The sequence below is a fragment of the Ipomoea triloba genome, chromosome 6, assembly GCF_003576645.1.
Source record: "Ipomoea triloba cultivar NCNSP0323 chromosome 6, ASM357664v1".
Classification (NCBI taxonomy): Eukaryota; Viridiplantae; Streptophyta; class Magnoliopsida; order Solanales; family Convolvulaceae; genus Ipomoea; species Ipomoea triloba.
In genome coordinates, this window is record NC_044921.1 from 6,649,822 (window position 1) to 6,663,563 (window position 13,742).

At 30.3% G+C, this 13,742-nt stretch overlaps 1 protein-coding gene across 1 annotated transcript; it reads left to right on the forward strand.

Moving 5' to 3' along the window:
* Positions 1–5,249: 5,249 nt before the first annotated feature.
* Positions 5,250–7,842, forward strand: LOC116022743 (heavy metal-associated isoprenylated plant protein 6-like). Its single transcript, XM_031263597.1, has 5 exons — positions 5,250–5,397; positions 5,500–5,695; positions 6,382–6,587; positions 6,801–6,888; positions 7,054–7,842. The coding sequence occupies exons 1-5, from the start codon at positions 5,389–5,391 to the stop codon at positions 7,614–7,616; spliced, it is 1,062 nt and encodes a 353-aa protein (XP_031119457.1). The 5' UTR covers positions 5,250–5,388; the 3' UTR covers positions 7,617–7,842.
* The last annotated feature ends 5,900 nt before the right edge of the window (positions 7,843–13,742 follow it).

Below are 13,742 nucleotides of genomic sequence, written 5' to 3' on the forward strand. Positions count from 1 at the left end.
TATTGCATTTGAACATATAAGTATGACATTTGTATATATAAGTGTTACATTTGCATCTCGACCCGACCCGACCCGACTCGTCTCATGGTGAGACGGTCTCACACAAGTTTTTACCTTGTTATAGAAGATGGTACATATTGGAGTGTAATGAAGCAAAGTGAAGCCAGTGGATCCACTCAAGTTAATATTGTAAATGTAATTTTAAAATTCTTTATTTATATTTTATATTTTAAATGTATCTATGATTATCATAATTAATAAAAGATCTCTTCCACCTTCAGGGACATAGGCAATAGTTGAGCCACATAAATCTTATTCTTCATTTTTTTTTTTTTTGTCTTTGTTTATTATCTCCTGGAGTGTTTATTAGGGTTAGGTAATTAATATGATCTAACTGAAAAACAAAATTATAAAAAGTTATAATTTTCTGATAAAAGATTACTAAGTTGACCTACAAGGCTTTTCTTTTCCTTAGTTATTATCTTCATGAATTGGAGGGGGGCCCGGGAGCTACTAAACTAGGAGTGATTCTCCTTTGCAATTATTATTGTGTGGATCGTGGCTCACACAGCTGTATGAGCCACGATCTAAAAACACATAAAGTACATTATTTTAATTTATAAAATACATTATTCTAACACATAAAGTATATTATTTTAATTCATGAAATACATTATCTTACTCCAGAAATTTCATTATTGTAACACGTAATACATTATTATAACTCAAAATATATTATTCTAACCCATAAAACAAATTATTCTAACTCATAAAATACATTATCTTACCTTAGAAATTTCATCACATATAAATTACATTATTCTAACACATAATATACATTATTCTAACTCATAAAATACATTATTTTACCCCAAAATGTTAATTATTCTAGCACGCATGTGGAGCAAGAAATTTGTTTAACATCAAAATGACGTCGTTTTGGACTGTAGTCCACACAGCTGTAATTTGCCCTCTCCTGTGAAATCGATTGGGTCAATAAGAAAATGTAATACTTATACTGAAAGATGTAATATTAATCAAGAATAAAGTGTTTGTTACTTATAAGGGAATGTTTAGTACTTAATATTACATTTTTTCTCAAAAGTACTAAACTTTCCCTTATAAGTAACAAACACTTCATTCCTTATTAGTATTACATTCTAAGATGACACTGAGGCTCGATCTCATGACTTCTTATGATAGAAAGTCACTACATGTCATCTGAGCACAAGATGCTTTGGCACACTTTAATTCATTTAAATTGTTCATATTATACTACTATAAGTTATTTTAAACAAGTTAAATTTTAACCCATTTTTATATCGGGTTTTAAAAAGTTTAGAACAAATCATATGATATGTTACGCATTTAATTCTATTTTTTGTTCAAAATATTGTTATATTATTTATTTAAAATATTTAAATATTAACATTTATATATAATTAAGTTTGAATATAAACTAGATTGAGTTGTGTGGCCCATATGTAATGAAATAAAGTATTAAAATTTTATTACATGATAAAAATGGATAACTATTCAAATAATATGTATTTCAACTTTGATTTTTTTACAAGCTTCAATAAAATTCATATTAATTACCAAAAAAATTTCAAATTCATATTAATTACCAAAACGAATTTCAATTCATTTACTCCCTTTGACATTCTAATACTTGCCGGCCTAACCTGCCATGTACCACACGTATAAATGGCTAATTGACTATTTAGTTTGTCACTAAAAAAAAAATAATAATAATAAAAGTGAATAAAAAGTATATCTTTTACCTGCAAAAAAGAAAGGTGTTGGTTTAAGTAGAAGGGATTTGAGTTACTTAGGCATATAGTTAATGGTTCAAGCTTATGTGTATGCATCAACACCCTTAATAGAGTTATCTCTAATGGGGCTTGACTCACACAGTCGGTTGAATGTATAGCCTTATCCCATGAGATGTGAATACTAATGCATTATGTAATAAATAAATAAATAAGTTTTCAAAAAAAGAATAAATAAATAAATAAAAGACTGTCAAGGACATTGTAGTCCAGTGGCATCAAACCCTTCTCTTTATACGGGAGGTGATGGGTTTGTAATAGAGTTAGTAGTATTCAAAAAATAAAATAAATAAAAGACTTTAAATATTTAACTATAAATTATCTTAACTCCAAGATTTGAAAATTTTTCACCTAGGAAGCTAAAAATAGTAGATTTCATGTAAACATGTTTTTGTACAATAGGATATAAAGAAAACAAAAAGAAAAATACATGGATACGATCATCTGATCCAATTCACATTGGCGAGATCAACGAATAGCATGCGAAAGACTAGCCCACGAAACAAAGTGTTAAAAACACGAAGGTCAAAATTGAGATGATCATGATGTGTAATCACTATCCAATCAGCGTATATGCATTAGTTTCTTGATTAATAAATATATTTAATGATACTTATTATTCAGTCCCGTTCCTACAGATCGATACCAAATGCCTATAAAAACATGTATTTAATTAATGGCGGCAAAAATCAAACAACCTAACTTGAAAATCTTGCTAAAAGTTGGCCTAGCCTACCCTAATTAAAGGATGGTTGAAGATAGTAAACTTTGATTTTTGGTGTTCTGCAAAAATCTGTGTTAAACTTACCACTATGTACATTGTACACTGCACATCCATTTTGTTGGCTTTAAAAAGCATGAATTATTCCACTTGCACTTTCTACATTTGGTCTAGTTCGGTTATATGTCATTTTACTAGGTTGGTGCATTTTGTTTTTGTTATGCCAATGATATTTCATTCGTCTCACTTTATTTATTCTAGTTTCGTTTTTAATTCATCTCAAAATAATATAGGCATGTATCTGATAATCAAACAATTTATTTAATTTGACCAAACTAATTAATAAGTCTAATTAAACTTGCACCACAAAACCACTTAATAATAAATTGTACAGTAAACTTTTACAATATTCACTTTCTATTATTTCATTGCCTAATGTTCTCTCCCGATAACTTATTATTATCTTTATAGACTATACCACCAGTTAATTGGTTAACTCCACATTAAGTTAATAATAACCGTTAGAGAGTTAGTTTAGAGTGCTTGAAGAAGGCTACATCACCCCATGCCCTACAGGTTATTGAAGGATGTAAATCTCATAATGTGCCTCACTGAGGTAGGTCTGAGTGTTTGCTTTGGGTCCCAAATTAAAGCTGAGATATTCCCACATTAAGAATTCGAACATAAGCACTTGTATGGTCATTACAGTTACACTTAGGCCTTGATAATATAGTTAGCTTATCAGCTAATTTTGTCTTGTTTGACCACTATTAGATGTTTTGTTTGGTTAAACAATCAATATGAGTAATTTATTAGTTTTTTGTAATAACTTATTGTTCCAAAACGCTAAAATTTTAAAAATTGATCAAAACAATTTTTTTTTTATCAACTTTTTAAGAAAATCATTTTGCATTTAATCAGTTATCAGCTAACATCTAATTTACCAAACATCTTTCTATAATTAACTAATATTATAAACTAGTCAAACATACTAACTCAATCAACTAATAGCTATTTATCGAACACCTCCTTAGGCCCTGTTTGGTAAATAATTAGCCTATCAGCCAATTTTGGCTTATTTAACCACTATTAGTTGTTTGGTTAATAAGCTTTTTGTAACTCCAAAATACTAAAATTCAAAACGTTACTCAAAGCAGCCTTTTCAATTAGCTTTTTGAGAAAAAAAATTATACCAAACAGCTATCAGCTAACAACTAATTTATCAAACAACTTTCTACAATCAGCCAATGTTATCAATTAATCATATCTTCTAATTAATCCAAACAGCCAACCCAATCAGCCAACAGCCATTTACCAAACAGGGCCTTAGTCTTTGGATCACAGGGTATCTTGTCATTTTTAGTCATATTGACATATTCAAGTATTAAATGTGACACGCAGCCACGAGCACAAAGAAAACTATTCTTTTGCCTTTTACAAAAGTATTAAATGTGACAATAAATTTGATTTTTGAAATACTAAAACGTAATAAATTTTTAAAATCAAATACCAAATCTACCCCACATTTCTCATATTTGCAATTTTTTGGCAGTAGGTGGATCTATAAAAGACGGCCAAGGGTTAAGCAGTCATTATACCCGGTCCGGCTCTGGTCAAAATTTGTTGGTCTAACAGCGTTTAATAAAACCGATCCAGCCGGCGCCCAGTCCAACCCGCCGGCTTATCTCCCATCCTCCATCACCATACATACATACATACATGATACATACATCCACACACATAATGATGATGCATATATCCACATCTCAATTAATATTATTCTTTTTTTTTTTTTTTTTTTTTTGCAAACATCTCAATTATTATTCTTAAGTTATCTATATGATGTATGTGTCAGTGACTCAGTATATTAGGTACAACGTACATACTTTATTTGGTTACATATTAAATATTACAGATAATATAATCTGTATATTTTTTGAAATTATTAATTACAATTTTAATTTTTAATTTTTTTGGGTAATAACATCAATATTATTTTACATCCTTATTAGGCAAGAGATCGGATGATAATTAATTATTAGTAGTGGATGTTCCTTCTTTTTTTTAGTACTACAATCTAACTTATAGAATATCTATTCAACATAATAGAGACATTTCGCTTGGGAGGGTAACACTGATGCCATCATACTGTAAGGTACTTGTCAGTGTGGGTGTTTTTAAAACAATCACTTACAACAAATGGAAGATTAATATGAAATAGATTTGATTTTAATAAATAGCTATTCAATATAAATTGATAATTAGTAACATTTTTTCATATGCACTTTCACCTTCTCACATTCTTCTTTGTATTTTAGAACTATGCTTTTTATTTTCTTTTGCGTATGTCATCGGCTATATTCTCACAATTGAAAGACTAATTTGCATTTAGTTTGAGTTAGACACTCACACAGTCACACTCTTTAGCGATCTCTAGCTTTTGCGTGTAGTTACATTATCAGTCTGTTTATCAATGTCAAGTTGCTGGGGTAAAGTGTACTAGGTTGTAATTATTACTGTGTATATGCATATTTATTATATTGTATAATACATTATTATATATTGGTTGAATAAAATTAAAATAGTAGATGTAATTTTATAAAATAATGAGGCGTGGGGCAATGCAAAATGTTGAAAAAAGAAATAGCACACAATTCAAAGGATTAAATTATTGGAGGATAGAAAAGCTTGTGTCTTGTGTGCAATTCCATTCTCTATAAAATCCCAAATTTGCCTCCCTTTTCTCTCTTCAAGCCGTTCTACTCAATTCCCATCCAAACACACCCAAAGAAAAAAACTTCTCTCTCTCTATCTCTCTCTCACTAAAACCATCACATGGGTGAGGTAAATTACTCTTCTATCCCTCTCTCTTCCTCTACTTCTCCTCCACCTATCCCTTGTTAAACGTGCTAAAAAGATTTGATTTTTTTTTTTTTTTGGCTTCAGAAAGAAGAAACCAAGAAGGATGGTGCAGAGAATAAGAATGAAGGAGGTGATAAGAAGGGCGGCGGCGACGCCGTCCCCGCCGCCGCCCCCAAGGCGGAGAAGAAGGAGGATGGGCCGCCGCCCGTCGTGTTAAAGCTCGACTTGCATTGTGAAGGCTGTGCCAAGAAAGTCAGACGCTCAATCCGCCATGTTGAGGGTAATTAATTATTTATTTTCTTCCCTTCAAGAAAAATTAATTATTTTCTTTAAATTAATCTATTATGTATTCAATCCAATAATTATTCTTTCAAAAAAAAATCCAATAATTATTACTATTATAGTTATTTATTTATTGGGTCGGATTTTCTTTAGTTTTCATTAGTTAGAAAGAATTAATACATTAGTTGGAAGGCATATCTTTTTAAAGAATTTTTATGTTGTTATACGAATCAAAATGTTTGGTGAAATTATGACACCATAACGCACAATATTGAAATTTTTGTTTTATTATTTATTAATAATTTTAGTGGTACGATATTACACCATACAACATTGTGGTAATTTAATTATTAATTTTACTAATTATTACTATTTATAAAAATTAAATTGATTTTTTATTGGTGGAAACCACAAGAATTAACATTAAGGATTTCGGGTCTATCTCGGTCCGTCTTAGGTGTTCGTGTTCACTCGACTAATTTCCATTTGTTTCGAGAGCACAGAAAAATTGACACAAGAAGACTTGTTACTTATGAAAATTGGGAAATTGAATCCCAATTATTCCAGAATCATCATCACAAAAAAACTTATTTGTTACTTGAGCTACCTTTTGAATTATAAAAATTAAATTGATAAGTCAAATAATGTATGCTGTGCTAACTTATACTTGGTTCATGCATTTAGGAGTGGAAGAAGTAAAGGCGGATTGGGAGAGCGGAAAAGTGACCGTGAAAGGGAACGTGGACCCCAAATTGCTCCTGGAGAGGGTCGCCAAAAAGACCAAGAAACAAGTGGTGCTTGTATCTCCGCAGCCCAAACCCGCCGCCCCCGCCGCCGACAAGAAGTCCGATGACAAGCCGGAGAAAGCCGAGGAAAAGAAGCCCAAAGAGGTATGCAGTAATAAGGTTCTACTCAATTATGTACATGTAAATGGGGTGGGTCCCACAATCTAATTTCATTTTTATGATCCTAAGTTAAAATTAAAAAAAAAAAAAAAAACCACTCAATTTAATCGTAAAACTAATAAGTAGCTAGAATATTTAAAATGAGACGATTATGAATTAAATAATTAATATTTTTTTTTTGTGTTTGCGATGTTGCAGCCACAAGTAAGCACGGTGGTAATGAAGATCCGATTGCACTGCGATGGATGTGCACATAAGATAAAAAGAATCATAAAGAAATTCGAAGGTACGAATATGCATGATGAATATTAAGTTTACCTCCAATGATTTTATTATTTGATTATATATATATATAAAGAATAATGTTAAAATAATTTTAGATTCCCTAATGATTCAATATAAGTATATAACGTCACGTTTGGCTAACAATAATTTTGTGTTAATTTTTTAGGCGTTGAAGATGTGACGGTCGATTCACAAAAGGATTTGGTCACGGCAAAAGGAACAATGGACGCCAAAGAGCTGACCGCCTATTTGAGTGAAAAATTGAAGCGGAGCGTGGAGGTTGTGCCACCCAAAAAGGACGACGGCGGCGGCGCCGAGAAGAAGGAGAAGGACGGCGGCGGCGAGAAGAAAGAGAAGGAAGGCGGCGGCGGCGAGAAAAAGGATAAAGAAGGCGGCGGCGGCGAGAAGAAGAAAGAAGGCGGGGGCGACGAGAAAAAAGCCGATGGCGGTGGAGAGGCGGCGAAGGCGGTGGCGGCGGAGGTGGTGAACAAGATGGAGTACGCCGGGTTTCATCCAAACACGTACTACGTCACACCAATGTACAACCAAAGTTACCACAATCAAGACTACGGTTTAATGATGCATCATGATCCTAGTTCTGCCCAAATGGGATACGCTTACGCGCAACCGTATCCGCGCGTGCCGCCTCCGCCTCCTCCGACATACATCAACGCGCCTCCGGCTCACATGTTCAGCGACGAAGATCCCAATTCTTGCTCCGTCATGTGAAGGGGACAACCTTGTAAATACGAGTCGTATAAATCGAGATCAGAAATATATACGAAACCGTATATATATACGAGAAGTTTAACTGTTTAAGCATAAAGAAACAGATTAACCGCCATTAAACGGCGGTTTAATCAGTTTCATTTGCTAGGTTGCCTTTATTTATTTGTTATTACTATTGTCAAATTAGTTGGTAATAATAATTAATATAATATTCAATTTTGAGTAACTATGTCCTTTGTTTTACTATAGCATCCCAAAGAATAATACTCCTTGGCCAATCTTAACCAAATTAATAACAAACGCTCAAAATTTAACTTTTCATAAGAGTTATTTGAAGACTCAAATGTCCTACATAGTATTGATTTATACTATGCAAATTACTATAATGACAAATTAAGTTCATGGTAAAAAATTAAGAAATAATTGAATTAAAATTTCATAAAAAAAATACTAAAAAAATATATTTTCTGTAAACCAAATTAAACAAGGCATGAATGAGTTGTAATTTATTTAGAAATATACACAAATATCATGTTTGAACTAAATGTTTATGTTTTCTTGGTCACATTTTATCAAATTTATTAGCTTAAGTTTTAACAACCCCCTTCTCCCCTCTTTTGTAATAGAAGATAAATGGAATTTGCCCCAAAATGTGTGCTTGAGCGGGTGAAATATAATTTCGTACCTAAAAATTACAAGTTTGATTTTTACTAACATTCCCTCATCAGTTCAACTCGCAGCATAAAATCTTTATTAATACGATTTACTTCTCTTGTGTAATTTGTTGGCTCGGTGTTTTAGACATTAAATAAGAAGTTAGTTATTAAGTATTATTCATATAAAAAATTAAACCTCAAATTTGCAAAAATAAGCATGTTTTAAAGGGAAAATTAAATTTTAGATTATGCTGACCTTCCCCCCAAAAATTCAAGAGTAATATAATAATATTCATTAAATTTAAATTAAATATCTGACATTATTATTATTTGTCATATTTGAATGTAATATATTTATTATCACACACGGAGCTTACGTCGGGCCGGCATTCACGGGTATACCAACTATGGCGGTTGGATTGGCGCCATCATCTTCCTCATTTACACAAATGAAAGAGAAGCTAATAGCTAAGAAGACTGGCCCCCTCAAACTATTTCATGAAATTACTTTAATACATGCCTTTCTTCTTCTTTTTTTGTTTTTGTTTTTGTTTTTGTTTTTGTTTTTTAAATTCTACTTATTCATTGATGACCATTATAGTATTAGTATTATTGGGTTCCAAATTTCTTTTTTTCCTTTTTTTTTTTTTAAATTATTGTTTCTATGATAGTTACTTGTTACTTGTGATAGAAATCACAATACTTATTACAGAAAATTTAATACTAATTTGAATTAAATAAGCTGTTACTTATATATAATACTCCGTAGATAGATATTGCAATATTTATATGTGAAATTATATTGTGATACTATTTTTACGGTAAAATGATTGTTACTAATGATAAATATTTTGAAATTCTGATACTTATACAGTAGTGGAATTCTAATGTAAATATTGTAATACTTATATGTGAAATGTTACTTATGAAATTGTAATAATTATTGTAGAAAATTTAATACCAGTTTGAAATAAAAATAAATTGTCACTTATACACTCAATTGTTTACAAACTGACATGTCTCACACAAATTTTCGCCTTAAATAAAATTCATAGCGTATACAAAATCATATTCTCAATAATAATTACGCTATCATATATATATATATATATATATATATATATATATATATATATATATATATATATATATATATATATATATATATATATATATATATATATATATATAAAACTAACTGGCTAGTAAATATATTGAATTATATGATTGGTGATGAATATTACAAATAATTAAAACAAAACGAAAATATTAATAGCGATAAAATGATCTACAAAAAAGAATAAGTGTCAAATTAGTTACCGAACTACACATGAAAATATTATTGGATTATCTAACTAAAATAAAAAAATATATGATTAACTCACTGAATAAGTTAAATTTGTGGAATTAGACAAAAAAAAAAAAAAAAAAAACCCCCCCCCCCCCACCCGGCAGCTCTGTCTCTTGGTGGGACTTGGGAGACGAGGGTAGGGTGTTTGGTTTTTATTTTTTATTTAAAATTATTAAAATTAATTTTAATAATTTTAAATAAAAAATAAAAACCAAACACCCTACCCTCGTCTCCCAAGTCCCACCAAGAGACAGAGCTGCCGGGTGGGGGGGGGGGGGTTATTATTATTATTTTTTAAATAATGAAACTAAAAAGCCATTGTACACAAAATTCTCCCAAGTCTTAATGACCTTAGGCATAGGTTGGGGGCCTCCTAAACCTAATAATTTAGTGGCTTAGTGCACAACGTACTCTTTTTTCAATATAATAATGATACGGTGATTAATGTCATAAGTACATTAATGTACATTTACAATAATATATATGATAATACAATCTTCAATAAACGAAGTTGGAGCAGTTATTACTGAGTGGAACAAGTACATGTACAATAACAGATATGATAATACAATTTTGAATAAATAAAACCAAAATGCTTGCCAATTATTATGTAATGTGATGACATTTCAGTTATCATTTTAAATAGGTGGTCATATTTTCGAACCTTATATCATATATTCATTTTTAGTATATTAAAAGTTCATTTTAACTTGCAATACATTAAAAAGTAAATAATAAATGTGCAGTACATTGGAAATGAACTTATACTAAAACATAATAATCATGCTAAAAATAATATGCAATATATTAAAAATTATTAAACTAACATGTATCAATGTCCACCATGCAAGGAGCACTATATAATTTGTCCAATTTGATAGGATTTTACAATTAATTGAAATAATTTTATTAACTATTAACCGAATTAAGTCTATCAGTAACTAAATTACATTTGTTTGGTTAATTTTTTTTGGTACATCAGAAGCCCTCACAGGAGAGCATTATCTAATCTGTAAAGCCAGCGTGCCATGCACGTCTACGTTAAGAAGATCGTTCAACTCGATCGGGGCATTATGAAGAGTTAGAGTCCCCCAATCAATTATCTAACCATGATTTGCAAGCCAATCAGCACATTTGTTCCCCTCTCTCTCAATATAAAAAGCCCGAAACCTGTGTAACTTTTTCACGAGGTCCAAGCAATCCTTGATGAGGGAAGTAATCACTACTTCCCCGCTAAGCCCCCATTCAAAATGGCCACTACTGCCGCCGAGTCCATTTGTTTGGTTAATGATTTTAAGTTTTCGAAATATTTGATTATTAGTTAATTCAGTTAAAATTTTTGAAATTCAACTAATTGACTGAATTAATAATAAATAAAAATATAAAAAATATTTTTTATATATAATAAAACTTCAATTAATTTGGTCAGTTAATTAAATTAATCAGAACATATATATATATATATATATATATATATATATATATATATATATATATATATATATAACTCAGTTTAGTTGATTTAGTAAATTACATTTTAGTGTGGTGAGTATATAATTACTCCAAAATAAAAATTCAATTTGAAATTGCTTGAATAACCACAATTGAGCCTCTAACACTCTATCTATATTATATAATTCATACTCATTAAGAAATACACACTAATACAAATCCACATTTATTTTTAATGTAGGATAAAAGCTACTTAAATGCCTTCCCAATTTCATTTTTTGCAACTGAAATGGTACATATTGAGAATCAATTTCTCATTACTCATTTTTTATTTTGAGTATATAATATATCAAATTTATCATCTTAATTAAGAAAATCCGAATCCACCTGATCATCTTAAATGTACTGAAAATTATTAGTCATACAATTGATTGTGAATTTTAATTGTTTTTTAAATATTGGATTCTTTAAAACAAAATATTGTTTTCTTTTGATGGTATATTGAATTTACATATACTGAAAATTGCCAATAACCTTGTGATCTAGTGGCACGAAGTGAGTCTCTCATACGAGAGGAGCCTCAGTGGAAACAATATTGATTCTTTGTATTTTAGTATGTTGAAAAAGTAGTTATGACGTACTTATGAGCAGATACTACATATTAAACATGCGTTGTATGCAGCATAGGAATATGCTTAATATGCACCCATCATAAAGAGTCCATATTTGTTTATTTATCTTCATTGTGGCCTTTATAAATTTTGGCTCTTGCCTGTCCCTCTTGCATGTTAAACGGCCATAGTTTTCTCTCTCTCGCTCTTTCTTCTCTCTCTGTTTTTATGTCTCATTATCCATTAATGCATGATTGAACTTTTCTTTATTTTGTTACACATTATTTTAAGGCATAATTAGTAAAATAAATCACTAGTACATAGTGACTTTATAGGCGATTCAAAGGGGAAAATAGAGTTTTAAATTAAGCGTGAAGTTTAATTTTAACTAATTTAATCTATATAAGAAAATTTAAAATGTTATCTTTGAAATTGAGGCCGTCACAAATTTAATTATTAATCTAAGAAATTCTTATTAGTTGGGGGCCAAATGTGGTTAATTTTAAAATTAAACACCATATGCAAAGGTAAATAAGTATGACCAATCAATCAATAGTTGAGGCACCTTTGATAAAATTAACTTAACCTTCTTATTATTATTATTAGAGCAAATACTAATTTTGATCCCACGACTATTAGCAAAATGACAATTTTGATCCACATGTTTAATTTCTACTAATTTTGGTCCCACGACTATTGTTTTAGTGCCAAAATTCATCGCGCCGGCCACCTATCCGTTTAAAACGTGCCGAAATCTAAAAATTTTAAAGGTATTTTCGTCATTTTCAACTCAAAATCCCAATTTAAGTATGAATAAAGAGATTTAAGCCCTAAGATCGATCACAATTCATAATTCTCTTCCTCAAATTAAGGTAAAATGAGGAGAAAAAATGCAAATTTTGATCGATTTTAGGACTCAAATCCATTTATTCATGCTCAAATTGGGATATTAAGTTGAAAAGGACGAAAATACCCTTAACATTTTTAGATTTTTGCACGTTTTAAACGGATGGGTGACCGACGCGATGAATTTTGGTACTAAAACAATAGTCGTGGATGAAAATTGGTACTAAAACAATAATCGTGGGACCAAAATTGATAGAAATTAAACATGTGGACCAAAATTGTCATTTTGCTAATACTCTAGGACCAAAATTAGTATTTGCTCATTAAGTTACATATCATAAATTTTCATATTCACTAGTTAAAGGGTTAATTAATTGACTTGATAATGAATTAATTAGACATAATATTAAACGCTAAAACAATTAATAAAAAATATTATTTTCCCCCCCCCCCCCCCCCCCCCCAAAAAAAAAAAAAAAAAAGAAGAAAGAATCGATATGTATATGTTGCTTGTACACTTCCATGTTGCCTTTTATATAGGATTTTGACATTTTACGTCCCCCGTCACCCAATAGACCAATAGTAATACTAAAGTTTTTATACTCCAATAACATAAATTAAAATTTAAAATTTTCAATTCATCTTTCTCAACTAAAAAAACTACTCATAAACGAAAAATTCACAAATAATACGAAGAAATGTAGTTCAAATCAAAGGACTTGAGTAGCTTAAATATGAAAATAAGAGTCCAAATTCATGTATATACAATAACGTGTTTTAGAAAGGTCGTCATCTGAATGGGACTTGACAAAGACTTAATTAAATTATTTGTTTCTCGTAGGCTATAGATATTAATGTGGTACATTAAAAAAAATCATAAATAAATCTAGCAAATAAGACAAAATAATGTTTGAATTTGTATAAGAACCATTACGGCGTTCTAGAATTGCGTCTGCACGCCTCTCTGTTGTTTAATTGTTTGGCCAACGTTTCCCACGTACCATAGTATAAAACAACATAGATTGAAGTTTTGACGAAACATAAGGCAACGTGGTCAAAGGAATATAACGGGGAATGCTGAGATAAGATAAGAAAGAAGACCAGAAGAAGCCCAGTAGAATTCCAAATACACACTCTACCCATAGTATTTAATGTATATTAATAGGTGAAAAAGTTAAATAGTTTTTTTTTTTTTTTTTTTTTTTTTTTT